This window comes from Carassius carassius, chromosome 7 (assembly GCF_963082965.1).
Source record: "Carassius carassius chromosome 7, fCarCar2.1, whole genome shotgun sequence".
NCBI classification, from domain to species: Eukaryota; Metazoa; Chordata; class Actinopteri; order Cypriniformes; family Cyprinidae; genus Carassius; species Carassius carassius.
The window spans coordinates 17,390,221-17,408,072 of NC_081761.1; the positions used below are offsets into that span (position 1 = coordinate 17,390,221).

At 40.4% G+C, this 17,852-nt stretch overlaps 1 protein-coding gene across 4 annotated transcripts in view; it reads right to left on the reverse strand.

Moving 5' to 3' along the window:
- Nucleotides 1-17,852, reverse strand: part of cntln (centlein, centrosomal protein) — a 158,457-nt gene that overhangs the window by 98,092 nt on the left and 42,513 nt on the right. For 3 of the 4 annotated variants that reach the window (XM_059554073.1, XM_059554072.1, XM_059554071.1), the window contains exon 12: nt 10,836-10,931. The exons of the other annotated variant lie outside the window; for it this stretch is intronic. In XM_059554073.1, the coding sequence (XP_059410056.1) occupies nt 10,836-10,931 (96 nt within the window). The remainder of the gene's footprint in view (nt 1-10,835; nt 10,932-17,852) is intronic. 4 annotated transcript variants of the gene reach the window in all.

A 17,852-nucleotide genomic window follows, 5' to 3' on the forward strand; every position in this document is an offset into this window, starting at 1 on the left:
GGACAAGCGGTTTGGAAAATGGATGGATGGTCCCTCGCAAGGAGATCATTAAATTTGGGTGCCCTTAGAATAAAAAAAGTTTGAAAAGCACTAGAGGTCATTGACATCCCTTGCATTACTGTCAGGCAAATTTGGAATATCATTATATTATTAATTTTATATATAAAAAAGAAATGTATATTGTGACGGGAGGAGCACAAGACAGACACAGTGGGCGCGGCGTTAGGCCTCGGAGAGGCTTTTATTAACAGAAATCAAATAAAACAGGGGATAAAAGTGGCCAAAGGGGAAGACAGTCCAAAATAAACAGGGAATCTGGTGTCCTCGTCGTGCTGCGGGGTTTGTGTAGGTCGGGCAGTGTTCATGGAGGAAGGGTCCAGGTAAGAGGCAGAGTCCGGCGGCCGCACGCGCTCCCCTCTTTGGTCCGGGGGGCGAGGGGCGGCGGCTTCCTCTAGCGGCCGCATCACTCTCGTTGGCCGCGGCGCTGGCAGGGGATGGATGGCCCGGCATCCTGGCCCGACGGCCGTGTAAACGGGTGCGGTTCCCATTCGGATCGCGGGTCCGGCAGCTCACGTCTCTAGTGGCACGGGAGTCCCTCAACGCACCCTTCCTGGACCAGCGAGGACACCAGTGTGCATGCACGGGGAAGAGACCGGTCTCCCGAGGAGAGGCACGTTGGGCTTTTAAACAGCGGCGGTGATGAGGCTCCATTTCCGTCAGGTGTGCCCCATCACACGCCGCCAGCCCTGACTCGTCCTTTGCCCCTCCTCTCACAGACCCACTCCAGTCGGGAGCCTGGTGAAGGGCGGCGATTTAGGACGGGGTGCCGGTGACAATCAGGGAGGAGGCAGCTGACTCGTCACATTCCCCCTCCCAAGCGACATCCCCATCATCAGGGCGCCGCCCACACGGGAGTGCTACCATCCTCAACCAGGCTCCAAACGGTTGGAGTGGGCGGGGATTCCTCTCCGGGCAGTCCTCCCTCTCGCAGCGCACCGGAACAGGGACAGAGAAACCGGGTTTTAATGACAGCCTCAACCAACCACAGGGTAAAATGACAATAACAGAGAAGTCACTTACCCCTTTTGTGGCTGGGAGGCTGTCCCCGGTTTTCCTCCGTCCCAGTCCGGGTTCTCACGAACGGTTGGAAGCGAGAGGGAGTGACGTCACCAGATGTTTCCTAACTGCGCTGTCTAGGCTCCGCCTTGCCCGCATTCTCCACCACTGTGACGGGAGGAGCACAAGACAAACACAGTGGGTGTGGCGTCAGGCCTCGGAGAGGCTTTTATTAACAGAAATCAAATAAAACAGGGGATGAAAGTGGCCAAAGGGAAAGAGTGTCCAAAATAAACAGTGAATCTGGTGTCCTCGTCGTGCTGCGGGGTTTGTGTAGGTCGGGCAGTGTTCATGGAGGAAGGGTCCAGGTAAGGGGCGGAGTCCGGCGGCCACACGCCCTCCCCTCTTCGGTCCGGGGCGCGAGGGGCGGCGGCTTCCTCTAGCGGCCGCATCACTCTCGTTGGCCGCGGCGCTGGCAGGGGATGGACGGCCCGCCGGCCGTGTAAACGGGTGCGGTTCCCATCCGGATCGCGGGTCCGGCAGCTCACGTCTCTAGTGGCACGGGAGTCCCTCAACGCAAATATATATATATTTGTTTATATATATATATATATATATATATATATATATATATATATATATATATATATATATATATATATATATAAACAAATACTGGTGCAAACAATTTTCACCATGTGGACAGGCTTACATCCATAGTAAAGACCCATTTACACCAAAATAAATAAATAAATAAATACAAATTATATATACACAATAACTAGATTGCTGTTCACTTCAACACATGATATGCTTAGAATAAACTGACTGTAGTTTATTCTAAGCATGTGCTAAAGGTCTGTTGTCTGCCACTTTAAATGCTTAAGCTCTTTAAAGCACAGTTGATTCTAATTGACCGTCAAAGATTTTATCGTTCGTCAGCTGAAAAAATATTTTTACTGAAAGAGATTCCAACGTTACTGTTACTCTATGTTATTTTCGTTATAGTTGTGGTGTGAATTTTCCTATTTTCATGGAGTGAGCTCAATTATTAAAACAAAATACTTATCATTATCCCTTCTGGTGAGAATGGGCCTTAAATACAGCAGGATGAAAATCCAAAAATTTGCACTCATAAGAACTATAAGACTCCCATTTGAATTCAAGTCCAGAATAATTGAGCTATGTTGTAAGAAAATAGATATTTCAATAAAATCTACTGCTTTTAAGTTCCCTTTTCTAAGAGTGAGCTAAAAGAAACAGCAAAACATTAAATCACTGAATAGTGAGCTGCATATTTTAAGGACATCATTAATCAAACAAATAATTAATGGTGGGGGCAAAAGTTGTGCTAGTCTTCAAAACAGACATCAAGCATTCTGACTTCATATGTTCTTCCATTTCTGTCTCTCTGTCTGGGACCCAGGGCAAAAAAACACTCATTACTCCTAATACCTTATAGCAATCAAGATGAAAAGAAAAAAACAGCAGCACAAGATGGGTAAACTTTATTAAACTTCATTAAAGTCAAAGTCGGGGATCATGTCTGTAATGGTCACACTCAGTGGAGGGCGAGCAGTGTAAATCAACTCAAAGGCTTTTTTCCAGCTTAATGGCTTGGTAATTTATACTTTGATGTTGTTTGAGTGTAGCTATCACTGTCTAAGGGCTGTTTATTCTGTTTATGAGGCCTAAATAATTCCTGGCTCTTTTTCCCCATAAACCCTAAGCAACAATTAACAACTGCGGACATCTCAAGTAGAGGCAGATGCATAATGAGGAAGAAAGAGCAGATGAAAAAAGCTCTATGAACGGGGGGGGGGGGGGGGGGGGTAGTTAGATATTACAAATGGGCACCTTGGAAATGATACCAAAGCTCTTGTCTTGCTACAAAACAAGATATTTTAATCTCAAAGCATCCAACACACTGCTTTAGCTGCCCCAGCAATTGACTGAATTGCTCAACTGAAATTGAATGATCTCTCCAGAGAGATATCCAGACTTTTTCCTGACAATGGGTGTTGGTCGCCCTTGCAGGCATTCCTCTGTTATTAAACACAGGCATTCATTGGTCGTTCTGTTTCCCTGCTGATTTTAATTTGCTATTAGCAGTTGGCACATAAGTCCCTGAGGCAAAAAATCAAAATGATTACCTACAGTGAATGCACACTAAAATATACAGACATATAGAAGTAGTGTTGAACAAATACAGGTAATGTGCCAATATAATGCTTTTTTTCTCCCTTCAAATTAATGCAAATTAATTAAAGGAGTCATACCCTCATATTACCTTGGATACCTACTTCTGTATTATAGTCTTTCAGGCCCTTCTAAAAAAAAAAATTGAAAAAAAAATAAACAGAGCTCCTCAGACCCTTATCTCTGTAGGCATTATTGTCTCGCGAGATCTGATGCGATATTTTGGCTGTCGTGGACGGTCATTATAATAATGCAAATGAGGGGCACGTTGATTGGTTGCAGGAAGGAGGGGGGTTGACACCGCAGGTAACGCTTTAGCATATCATTACAAACTGACATCATGGCGCAAGTTGTGAATGAACGCGACCGGCTTCCAGGCCAGCGCCGTTTAGGGCTTAAATCAAACTTCATTCACGCACACATATGAAACACGCCTGCATATATACTAAGTACTAGTCACACATACATGTATATGAACTATCTACGCACATAAAGTTACTCATATGAGACGTGAGCACAGCACACACACACAAATATAAGACGTGAGCACACACACACACAAACTAGACGGGGCCTCATGTAAGCGTTAGGCAATAAATAAACAATAACCGAATTCATGATGATCTCAGTCATTTGTTTTTTGCAAAGTACGTTAGCAGCCATTCCCCATACCTCGAAGCTAATACTCCCGCCAGAGTTGTGCCTGGACGCGCTCATTGAACGATAGTTCATGAACTCGTTCATATTTTGGGTGAACATGAACTGAACGTACCGCATTACTGCCTGATGAACGTTACTGAACGTGAACGTCGTTCATTCTGGTGTCTGTGAATGCCACGCTCTCTCAGTTTAACTTCGTTCAGTAGGATTCCAGATTTCTAGAAAGCCTTCTAGGCGAAAACACACCGTAAACCGGCCTTAACATGTAGCAGAAAAAACACCCAATCTGGCAACGCCAGACTCTCTTGTTCAAACTAGTTCATCAAAATGAACAAATCTTTTTTCGAGTCATTTAGTTCATTTAAGGGGCTTTAAATGTTACTATTAACTGGCAAATTCCCCGAACACATCAACCTACGCAATCTTGATCATATTCTGAATTAAGAAATCATTATAATGCAGTCAAAAATCCGTTTTTGCAGTCCGTTTACAGGGAACATAAATAATTACTTCACCTCCAGTCTTTCGTTTATTTGTCTAGTGACGGACGCAATAGCATACAATAGCTGCATTAGCAGTTATGCTGTTTGTTACACACAGTAGAGCAATAAAAACAGTCTTACCGTTGCAATTGCAGCCAATTTTGTTGGAATGGCGCTTTTCCCCGAGCTTCGATGCCAACTTCGCCTGATATTGCCCCAAATTTGTGAAGGATTTCGGCGTACAATGTTTAGCACAAACACGTAACGATAAGCCAGTGGAAGGGTTGAAGGAACCGCGTCATTAAAAATGAATTTAATCCACTGGTCTCTGATAGCTAGGTCCGTTCTTGGTAGAGAAAACACATTTACATGTTGATTCTGGCAGTCAACCACAGAGCAACTCACGTGTGCACTACTCCAGCGTCTTTCGCGACTGAATATGAGGGGGAGAGGGGAAGGGGCGAGCTTCCTGCTGCGGTGTCCATATATGGTACAACCCGAATTCCGGAAAAGTTGGGACGTTTTTTACATTTTAATAAAATGAAAACTAAAAGACTTTCAAATCACATGAGCCAATACTTTATTCACAATAGAACATAGATAACATAGCAAATGTTTAAACTGAGAAAGTTTACAATTTTTTGCACAAAATGAGCTCATTTCAATTTTGATTTCTGCTACAGGTCTCAAAATAGTTGGGACGGGGCATGTTTACCATGGTGTAGCATCTCCTTTTCTTTTCAAAACAGTTTGAAGACGTCTGGGCATTGAGGCTATGAGTTGCTGGAGTTTTGCTGTTGGAATTTGGTCCCATTCTTGCCTTTTATAGATTTCCAGCTGCTGAAGAGTTCGTGGTCGTCTTTGACGTATTTTTCGTTTAATGATGCGCCAAATGTTCTCTATAGGTGAAAGATCTGGACTGCAGGCAGGCCAGGTTAGCACCCGGACTCTTCTACGACGAAGCCATGCTGTTGTTATAGCTGCAGTATGTGGTTTTGCATTGTCCTGCTGAAATAAACAAGGCCTTCCCTGAAATAGACGTTGTTTGGAGGGAAGCATATGTTGCTCTAAAACCTTTATATACCTTTCAGCATTCACAGAGCCTTCCAAAACATGCAAGCTGCCCATACCGTATGCACTTATGCACCCCCATACCATCAGAGATGCTGGCTTTTGAACTGAACACTGATAACATGCTGGAAGGTCTTCCTCCTCTTTAGCCCGGAGGACACTGCGTCCGTGATTTCCAACAAGAATGTCAAATTTGGACTCGTCTGACCATAAAACACTATTCCACTTTGAAATAGTCCATTTTAAATGAGCCTTGGCCCACAGGACACGACGGTGCTTCTGGACCATGTTCACATATGGCTTCCTTTTTGCATGATAGAGCTTTAGTTGGCATCTTCTGATGGCACGGCGGATTGTGTTTACCGACAGTGGTTTCTAAAAGTATTCCTGGGCCCATTTAGTAATGTCATTGACACAATCATGCCGATGAGTGATGCAGTGTCGTCTGAGAGCCCGAAGACTACGGGCATCCAATAAAGGTCTCCGGCCTTGTCCCTTACGCACAGAGATTTCTCCAGTTTCTCTGAATCTTTTGATGATGTTATGCACTGTAGATGATGAGATTTGCAAAGCCTTTGCAATTTGACGTTGAGGAACATTGTTTTTAAAGTTTTTCACAGATTGGAGAGCCTCTGCCCATCTTTACTTCTGAGAGACTCTGCTTCTCTAAGACAAAGCTTTTATAGCTAATCATGTTACAGACCTGATATCAATTAACTTAATTAATCACTAGATGTTCTCCCAGCTGAATCTTTTCAAAACTGCTTGCTTTTTTAGCCATTTGTTGCCCCCCGTGCCGACTTTTTTGAGACCCGTAGCAGGCATTAAATTTTAAATGAGCTAATTAAGTGGATAAAAGTGTAACATTTCTCAGTTTAAACATTTGCTATGTTATCTATGTTCTATTGTGAATAAAATATTGGCTCATGTGATTTGAAAGTCTTTTAGTTTTCATTTTATTAAAATTTAAAAAACGTCCCAACTTTTCCGGAATTCGGGTTGTATATCCTGAAGAAATCAAAATCTCGTATTTGAATGCGCGTGCACGTGGGCTATTTTACAAACCCTGAGGTAAACAAACGCTTCACTTTTAAATATCGGCTTCCCGGCCAGTGTATAATCGTTAGGCAATCATAACATACATTGATTCTCGTGGAAAAGTGAAAATTGTGGGTCATGACTCCTTTAATTTATTCCAAATACACTCTAAAATGCAATTAACATGCAATGACTTGAACACATTCTTTTTTTTCAAATATCTGAATTAAAGTTAAAGGGTTAGTTCACCCAATAATCAAAATTATGTTATTAATAACACGAACGAAAGGTTGACTTGTTCTCGAGTCAAGAACCGTTTTTCTGTCAGACGCATCTGATTCGAGAACCAAGGAGCTGATGATACTGCGCATGTGTGATTCAGCGTGAAGCAGAATGACACACAGACCGTCTGAACCGAACTGATTCTTTTGGTGATTGATTCTGAACTGATTCTGTGCTAATGTTATGAGCCCAGGTAAACCGAAGGCTTGAATCAAGGGAAATCATCGCAAATGAAGTCATTAGGTCGAGCGCAAAAGAACCGGTGAACCGTTTTCTTCAACCGGTTTATTGAATCGAACTGTCCAAAAGAACTGGTTATCCGAAAACCGATGCAACCGGTTCTTGACTCAAGAACGAGTCAATTGTTCGTTCATTATCTGGCTCGGCTCGGTGTTCATCTTCAGTTCTCTCTTCACAGCAGTTCAGTCAGTGTACTGTTTGAGTACATGAATTACTCCAGGATATTGGTTTGTTTTAACTCAGAGGGAGTGTCAGCCACATTAAAAAAGTTAACAGCTTAAGTCATTTGCAGATTAATGCTTATTGGAGACATGAACCATTTTAAACGATTCAGTTCGATTTGGTGAACTGGTTCAAGAAGATCCGGTTACATTGAATGATTCGTTCACGAACCGGATATCACTACACTGCAGAGTTTTGAACTCTCTCACAACAGCCACGGAAGAGAAGACTGATGAATAAAGTCGTAGTTTTTGCTATTTTTGTACCAAAATGTATTTTCGATGCTTCAAAAAATTCTAACTGACCCTCTGATGTCACATGGACTACTTTGATGATGTTTTTTCTTACATTTCTGGACATGGACAGTATACCTTACACACAGTTTCAATGGAGGGACTGAGAGCTCTCGGACTAAATCTAAAATATCTTAAACTGTGTTCCGAAGATAAACGGAGGTCTCACGGGTTTGGAACGACATGAGGGTGAGTTATTAATAACATAATTTTGATTATTGGGTGAACTAACCCTTTAAGGCATATAAAAAATAATTAAATTTATTAAAATAAATTATATTTGTAGATTTTTGTGCATTACAATTTTGGTAATTGCATAACACAAGTGTAGCAAAAAATTTAGGAACAAAAACCTACAAGGAACACGATTATAGACGGTTTCAACGGCAACAACGTAAACAAACGTTACTGCGCATGCGCGCTTTTGTGGACCTAACTTAACTTCCGGTAGACTTCCAAATAGAATCAATAACAACAGCCAAGTCCCTCTAGCATAGATATTTTTTGATAACAAACAAAATATGTTTGCCGCGTGGATCAGGCGGACTTAATGAAAATGCAAATTCATTCTTTGCCAGCAGGAGATGTTTTAAAGCATAGACATAAAGCGCGAGAAATAGAGGTTTCCCCAGTAACAGCTGTAAACAAAGCAGAGCTGGTACGCTCACACGCTGCTTTATCAGGCATATAACATGCAAGTCTTCCTTCAGAAATACAGCGATATAAAAACACCTGTGCCTCGTTTTGATATTTAAACATAAATGTAAGGAATTATTATTATTAAACTTGCAGTACGTAACGTTACTCATGTTTATTCAATGAAGCCTTTTTGAAAATCGATCAGTTTTAAAATTGTGGCGAATCTCCAAAAATAAATAAATGTATGGGAAACACATCCCACAGCACAACCACCTGACCCCAACTTCAGCCTACTCATCACCTTGACTTTAACTGCGTTTGTACAAGGCACTGCAGCCAGACCGATATACACAACACAGACCGGAAGTTAACTTAGGTCCAGGCACGTGCACACGATGAAACCGTCTATATAGTCACTCAGGTTGGAAATGCACCGTTTTACATGCATAAACTGTACAAGCTAAAGTTGAACAGTGAATGAAAACAAATAGACCGAAGCAATTTGCTAGCAGGTTAATAAACTCACCTATACTTATCCTTTACATATTAATCATACACAAACCAAATATTGCAACTTGTTTATGCATATGTGAATGCACACTCTCTATAGTAGCTCACTGAAACAAGTATAAAGTAACACAATGAATAACTAATGAATTAACATTGTCATTTTTCATCATCTACAATATTATTTTTGAAAACTAAAACTAGATGCCATTTTAGAGTAAGTCTACAGTGTAAAACGAATGAATACTGATTAATATTAATGGACACAACATTTAATTGATAATTACTTGATAATAATGTACATGCATATATTCAATTGTTAAATAAAAAAAAAATACTTTTTACTTGGTTACACATCAACATTTTAAGTCTTTTAAGTTTTAATATGTAACTTAATTTTTCAAAATCCAATGAAAACAAAAGAAAACAATGTATAAGCACTCACTATTTTCAACTACATTTGTAAAAGATTTGTCTTTTTCTTTATCATGCCACTGACCCACTTAACAGCGAGGCCTAAAAAAAGACATCTCCATTCGGGCTCAATATCTGCTAGAAAGGGTGCAGAGTAGGAGACCTTCAGACTGTGAAAAGCACTTGAAGGAAACGAGTGCAGTGAGATAATGCACAGGCAGCCCACCGCTGCTCTGTAAGTATCCAGCAGCCGTCTCCACCGGCAATTAAGACTAGATAAAACTACAGGCCTCAATAAGGTAATTAACCATTAGCAGATCATCGTGACGCTTATGAGCACAACCTTCACAAGCACAATTATCCTAATACAGTCAATAAAATGGCAACCTACCATCTTCTGCCAGCACAGACCCATAGCCATGGCCCATCCTTAATTGTGGGCCATCAACAGTAATTTAGATCGCTGTCCCACATAACAGCTTGATAAACAAGACCGGCCTAATTACACCTTGCGTGTTCTGACCCAATCCTCTCAGAGCAAACGATAAATAAAGCAAGGTTAAGTGCAAACGTAAAGAAGCCAGGAAGCAGATGAAACAGAGAGCGTACATTGGACCTGTGCTTCCACAATCACATAGTCGGTAATATTCGTCTCGAGCAAGTGGAGATCAAAGACAGTGCTCCCCTTCCACCTCAACATTGTAGGTTTTTTTTTCTTCCCGCTCCTGAAAGCACGAGTTAGGCTGGCCTTAGTTTACTCCATGCTCGCTGGAATGGGCATGACAGGGATCACGGCTAACCCCGAAGGACAGGTGCTGCGTGGCTGGAAAGAGAGCAGCTCCCTCATGCTCCTCGCAGGTCACTTCCAAGAAGCGTGTTAGTGTGAGCGCGGCGGCAGAAGGCCCTTAACGGGGAGTGTTGGCTGCTAGCCTGTAATTAGCTTGGACAGCTCAGGCTCAAAGAGAGAGAGGGAGGCAGCCAGGCTACATCATAATGAGCTCAGCTGGGATTAGGAGGACAGGCAGCCAGCAAGGTGGGGGCGTGAAAAGAGTGAGCCCTCCTTTACAAGCGAGCCGGGGGTAGAGATCAAGCAGGGGAGGGCCAGGCCGCACTGGCTGGCAGGGTTAGACCCCTCAACAAAGGACAGGCCAAATGAGGCCTGGCAAGGAAAGGGCCAAGGCGGCCTAATGAAGCGCGACACTTCCAGCAGACGAGATCAGCAGTAATTAACACATGCACGCGCACGGACTGTCACTGAATGTACACCCGAAAAATCTCGAGGGAGCAGACCTCAAGACAGGAATGTCAGTGTGTTTAGCTGCTATAAATGTCTAGAGTTGCACCGAGCATCTGTATTCAGTGTTGTGTTAAGGAAGTTGTTTACAGAAAAGCCTGAAGTAATTTTCTTTGCATTTTATATTTTTAGTCAGAGCAGTATAGAGTGACATGCAAAAAATGGACAATGGATTGAAAGATTTAGCATACTAGCTTTGGAAGCACTTTGGACCCAAAATTTCAGTCCTAGAGGAAATCATTGTAACTTTGTGTTGTGAATGTGCTAAAAAGCATTGAGATGGGCAGTTTTTTTCCCCTAAGTTCTGTTTGAAATGACAATATCATTTTTTCTTGAAGTGTCAGCAGTCATCCATGTGAAATTGCAGTAGAATCCCTGCTGGGTGCTAATAATGACTGTGACGGCTCTACATGACCTGACAAAACGACAGACACTTACTTGTCAGAGAGTAGCTTCTTGTTCTCCTCCTTATAAAACACCAATTCATTCCATAAATCCTCGCTGTCCTGCTGCACTTGTGTTTTGCATTTTGACCTGAAAAATTTGAGAAACAAACAAACAATAACAACACAAACAGTTACACAAATAGCAGCATCTTTCTGACTAGATACATATGAGAACTTTAGGCATACCACTCGTTCTCTATGAAAAAAATTACAGAAAATAACTCCCAAAACCCAAAATATCAGAAACATTTTTGTGAAGATCTTCTAAAATTCTTGGTCTAATAGATGTAAGATTATACCCATAAAATTGTAATTATGGGGGCTTGTTATCTTAACATGCATATATAATACAAAAACATATATATGGCTCACAGAATTCTAAATTGCCAAAATGCGATGAAGCCACCAGAAGTATTTAGCCCCTTTCACACTGCACATCAGACCTGGCAAATTGCCGGAACATTGCCGGGTCGCCTTCGGTGTGAAAGCAACCACGTCCCGGGATTGATTCCGGCATTGAACCCGGGTCGGGGACCTAGTAACATTGCCGGGTTTAACCCGGGACGAGCGCTGTGTGAACAAAAAGCCAGATCTAATGCCCTGTCGAAGTGATGACTCTTTTACCGGCTGTTTTGAAGGAAGATCAACTTTCGCGACGAAAAAATATGTGCAAACTAATTAAGCAGAGATCAGTTAGTTCCTCACTTTCTGCACTGACGCCGAGATTGTTCGCTTGCTTCAGTGAAAGTATAACATGCCTAACGTTTTCGACTCGTACATTACACGTCACACCCTGATGTCACGTGTCGTTACGGGATCTTTACGTGTTGTGTGTGAAAGTGTGCACATATCCCGGGTAATCACTGGCAGTGAAAGTCCAAAATCTAGCAACCTGGGAACAATTGCCGGAACACTTTACCTGTATATTTGCCGGAATCGCAGTGTGAAAGGGGCTTTTGAAACACTAGAGCGCATAGCCAATATTTTGACTGAAATAGACCAAGTTTGTAGTATATCAGTGGGACAGGATTGTTATTATTTATTTTATTTTTTTATCAGTCATTATACTACTAAAAACTAATGTAGCACAACATTACATAACATACAGTGGATAATTAGCTGTGAAAAGATGTGGACAGTCATTTTTGTGGCTGACCTTAATGGATATTTTGTAGGAGTTCCCTTTCAGACAAAAAAAAAATTATGAGAGAAGAGAATTTAAATGTATTACGCAAAATGATTTCCTAAGTTTTGTGGCAGTCAATTTACTGGTATTCGTGATATTATTTAGTGCCTGTGTTTTTGATTACATGCACCCAATTATCCTCGGCTCTGCTTAAATGCAACCCAATTTTAATTTGCCCTGATCTTGGTAGACTGTGTAGATCATTATGGAAATGATCTGGCTGCATCTATGTTTCTTAATTTGCGCATTGTCAGTAGATCACCCACAGAACTTTCCACTCCCATCTGCGCATGCTTAAAATGTTTGCATTGTATGAATGTACTGGACTTATAGATATAAAAACACTGATTCGTTACAAAGTTTACATACTACCTAATGAAATCAGATGGTTTCCCATTTTCAATTCAATAGAATGTGTGGTAAACCCAATATGACCAAGTTGTGAACCATTCTTATCTAATTTACTTTGAGAGCAGAACTGAAAATTTCATTTTTAGTGTGATTTTTGCTTTTCACATGGTAAAAAATAAATAAATCAATAACTTGTATAAAGACAATATTTTTTTTTTTTAATCAGATTTGCTATATTAAGCTGTGGTTTGAATGCAATGCAAACGTGTGGTTTGAATAATTCGTGTTCAGGTTTGTCTACGTGAAAACGATCAAGTTCTCTTCCTTCCACTGACACTGTAAAAAAAAAAAGAAACAACAAAAGGTCTTTCTCTTAGTTTGTTCACACTAATTTTAAGTCAATATTACACAAGCTGAACAGCTCTGTAGCACAAATACTATTTAAACCCTATTCCACAGACACGCTTCTCTCATAACGTCCTTGAACCTACTGTATGGCAGAGTGCCTTTGGGTTCTGTGAGAGCAGTCCTACATCATGTGAAAACATTCACCCTGAGAAGCCACTCCTCAGCTAACAGCGTAACAAGCAGCAGCCCGGAGATCTTCTGTCTTAATCCATTGTGAAATTGCGAAATTCAGTATAAAAGCTATGAATGGCCTGAAGGACGTACTCATGAAACAGACCTTAGAGAAAGACATCTCCATTCCCCTCAAGCCTCCTTCACCTCCATCTCACTTCATTATACAGTGAGCGAGTAAACTGCGAGAACTTTTCTGAAAAGGCAGCGCCTAATTTCTTTGATTCAGCGAATCTGTTTATGAGTGCAACTTTGATCAGCGTGTGGATGTTTTTAATAAATCTTAATTTTATTTACACATCCCAACGCACCTAGTCTAATTTACAAACTTGAAAATCCCTTCTGGAAAAAGAGAGGGTATGTTTTTGTGTTTTGCTAATAGTGGTAGAGCTAATCGTGAATGACGTCGTGGGTTACACAGGGCTGCAGCATTCTAATGAGATGTTAGTCTACAGCCGAGCTCTGAGACTCCTGCTGGGGTCCACTCTCGTTTGTGCTAATACATGTGTAATAACACTTGTACACTTGCACATTTGCATAACTGTTAAAACGTTTGTTTAAAAAAAAAAGTTTGTTCAGCAGGTAAACATAACAGCCTGGTTAACTCGAATCCCTGTGGAGTTACTGACACTACCAGCTCTGAATGGAATATGAACATTACTGTAACAGGACTGGAAAGCTTAATAAAAACAATAGCTCCCTGGAAAAGTAAGTATTTTTCCTCCCTTATCGAAACTAAGAAGAAGAAGATTATCAGAGACTCTTTCTCTTTTGTGCCTCTGTTACAATCTAACTCACACACACACACACACACACACACACACAGAGTAGAGGTGGGTAAACTCACACTCCTTTCACACGGGATCACGTTGCACTGCTGTTTTCTTTAATTAACCCAAAGAGAGCAGAGCTGACAAAGTCAACACTTGCATCCCATGTGGATACTCAACATACGCTTCCATTATATACGTTTAAAAGGCTTGTGAAAAAGAAAGGGGAAAATGTTAAGGGGGTTGGGGAAATTGTCATGACATTTTGCTGCTTCTAGGGTTTTAGGTTAAAACCAAAGACTCAAAGGAGGGAATCAAAACCTTTTCTTTCAATACCCCCCCCCCCCCCCCACACTTTTTGCAATAAGCTAATGCATTAAAAAGTTATTAGCATTTTTAAAAGTGTAATTATTCATGTTTAATGAATGGTTTATTACTCTTGACCAATAGGTGGCGCTGTTACCAAATTTATGTTGCATGGTCAGTTTGAGGTGACAATAACAGATACAAAGTTTGGTGCAAATATGTCAAAGCTTTGCAGAGATACAGCCTCAAATGCATTTTGGCATCCTTCCAGCAAATTTGATGATGCGCTAAATGAGAACCGTTTCGTTTATCGACACAAAATCCATAACTTTTGGCCAGTAGGGTCTGAAGATGATCCGCGTAAAATTTGGTGAAATCAGACTAACGGTCTAGGAGGAGTTAGAATAAGTCGATTTTCAACATTAATCAAAATGGCGGACAGGAAGTATGGCCATTTTTCGCATAATTGTTATTGATGTTCTCGGCATGACGCAAAGAATATAGGGAGACCATTTTCATTTCAATAGTCTAATCGATTCAAAAGTTATTAGCATTTTTTAGATATTTCCTTATAACTCTTGACCACAAGGTGGCGCTGCCACCAAACTTTTTGAGTACCTTCAGGGCATGGAGCTGAATATTTTTGTAATTATTTTCGTAACGATACGATAATGTGTTAAAAAAGTACAGCATTTTAAAACAGAATTCAAAATGGCCGACGCCTAAAATGGCTGACATGGGAAATCTGGATATCATTCGACTCAACATGACTCACTGAATCTAAAGAGACCAGTTGTGTGATTTTTGGCCAAACTATTTAGAAGTTATAAGCCAAAATATGCATTTTTCATTTCTCCTGACCACTAGGTGGTGCTGCGTCGAAACACTGCAGGTAGTCTCAGGTCATGGTTATTATAACACACACCAAGTTTGGTCTCAATATGCCAAACCGTTGCCGAGATATAGCCTCACATGCATTTTTTGCGTGCTTTTCGTCAAATTTGTTCAGGTGTCATTCGAGAACAGTTGGACAAATCAACTTGAATTCCGTAACTTTTTGCCAGCATGGTCTGAAGATGATCTGAGCCAATTTTTGTGAAAAACTGTCTAGGACGAGTTCGAAAAAGTAGGTTTTTTGAAAAATTGAAAATAGAAAAAAAAAACAGAATTTTGGGGTTAAATCGACTTTGCATGAGCCAAGGATTCAGAGGAAAAAAGAAATATAATTTTCTGGCTTACGGTTCAAAAGTTATTAGCATAAAAATATTGAAACTTTGAACAAGTGGTGGCGCTAGAGAGTTGGAGTTAGAGACTTCAAAAAAAAATTACGCTAACGGATACAATAGGTATGGAATGCCAGAGCTGCCAAATTTAAAAATAAATAAATACATAAATAAATATACAAATAAATGTAAATAAGTAAATAAATAATAAATAATTCTATATTTATTTATTTATACATTTATTTATTTCTTCATTTATTTATTTCTTCATTTATTTCTTCCTACATTTCTTCCTGCGTAGGGTAATGAGGAGGGCGTGGTTTACCTCAGACATAGCAATCGAGCTCAGAGTAAGCGAAGGCGAAGGTTTGAGGCGACAGTGATGCCTATTGTGTGGCGAAATACAATTAGTATAGCTCACTGACGTTGATACGGTGACTGCGAGGTATATGGTCAAAATCCTAAATCTTACTGTGTGACATGGATAGGCTACTCTTTATTCCGGACATGGCCGTAGAACATCGTTTGGTCTCGATTTGTAAAATGTCCTGGGTTAACAAACATGAAACAGGGACTCTGCAGTGCTTAATTTGTAAATTGCAGGTCCCGGAACAAAGCGGGGTAACGGATGCCGGATGCATGTGATTACGGGAGGGAGAGGTGACGGAGCACTCGCGCAATCACATTGGTCAGCAGTTTAAGTGATTGACTGCATGCATCAGTTGCTTTTAGGGTCTGTATGTTCATGAATAACATGGAAATGCAATGCAATTTTAAAACAACCATTTCCAGGCCTAAAAACGTTTTGAAAAAGTTGTGGAATTTTATTTTACAAATCTCTGTATAATAGAGTCCTAAATTTCGGTGGGGGACTGTGTAGCTATGCCGCATGGTTTTAATAATTCTCGCAGCTTTCAAATTTATAATGAGGAAAATTCCTGCATTTATTCAACATAGCTTGTAGGTTTGAATAATAAAATTAATCCACGCAAAATGTAAGATTAAATAATTCATTCAAAACCAGTCTTCGAATCCATGAACTCTCTCGCGCGCTTCTCATCAGCGCATCTCGTCTGCACAGTGACCTGCAGCACGCGCCGACACAAGACTTCACTCGCATCACGGGACAGCTGACAGAACAGTCACTTGACTAATCGGGTCATTGTTGCATTGTCACAAAAATGTATAATTTGCACACATTTTTCAGTATTTTAAGCCATATGGTTCTCGCGCTCTCCGAAGGCTGTATTATGTGCCCTCACAGTCTAATCCAAAGTTCACGCGTATAAAGCCGCCTCGCGAGTAGCCTATTATATGAGTTATTTTTCGTAGTTTGTTGAGCTTAAGCAATCAAATACACACAATATGATGTCTGTTGTGGGTGTTGACAAATAAAACAATTTCATGACACACTCTATAGGCTACTTAAACACATGGGGAAAAAATAAAGAAAAGGGGAAAAAATGCCGTCCGGGGATCCGCCAAAATGAGGTGCCGGGTCGGATTTTGGAGGTTCTAGATCCGGCGTATTGCGGCACAAATTAAGCCCTGGGACTCTGAGACTGAAGCGCTTGATATTTTCCATTTTTCGGTCAGAACTCACGGAAAGGAAGCAGGGCAGATTTAGGCTACAGTGAAGTCGACGCAAGCATACTGACCAATGCATTTGAACATTTTTTAATTCTATTAAGCGGTGGTAATCTTTAGCCTACCTCCATAAACTCATGTCCAGGGGCAACCTTATTAAATGTATGAACGTCACGTTAATCCACATCGATAAATTCAGTTAGAGGATAAGACTGTAGGGCAGTTAGCCTACCACTAAAATTCAACCAGAGCTTCATCAGAGCCATCAATACAGAAGAGATCTTAATGCATTTACACAGCAATTAGCCTACAAGTGCATAGAAATATTATGAAGTGTTTTACATTTTGAAGACATAAATATGACATGATGGAATCAATGAAGTGATAGACCTACGTTTAATATGAAACTAAAACAGACACCAGGTGGCAGAAAGACACTGTCTTAATGCGTGCGTTCAATCCACTCGTTTGATTCCTTAAAATACACCGAATCAAAAACAACTCGACGTGTTGAAGCGAATCAGCTTTGGATTTGTTTCTGATCATTTCTATTTAGGCCTATGCGTTATTTAAATAATAATAATAATAATAAATAAGTGACCAAATGTTAAAAAAGTTGGCAGAGAGGGGTCATGTTCAGGGAAACAACATAATATATACCATATAGCAACTATTCAGAAATGCAAATTACGAATGCATTAATATTTTGTTTTGAATTTAAGAAAAGTCGATTGAATATTTACAGGTTTGTATCTCGTTATTATTTTCAGAATAGTAAAGTCTTTGTAACCAACCATAGTGATCAAATATCGAAGCTATTTATTGTTAAATTTTGTAAAAATTTCTGTAGGCCAAAAACTGCCAAAAACATAACTAAAAAATAGCTAGTAGCCTACATAACTTTTTAATTTGTATTATTATTATTTCTTTTTAATATTATTATTATTACTATTATTATTAGGCTATTGTTATCATCATCATCATCAGCTGGCAAACCATTATGGAGT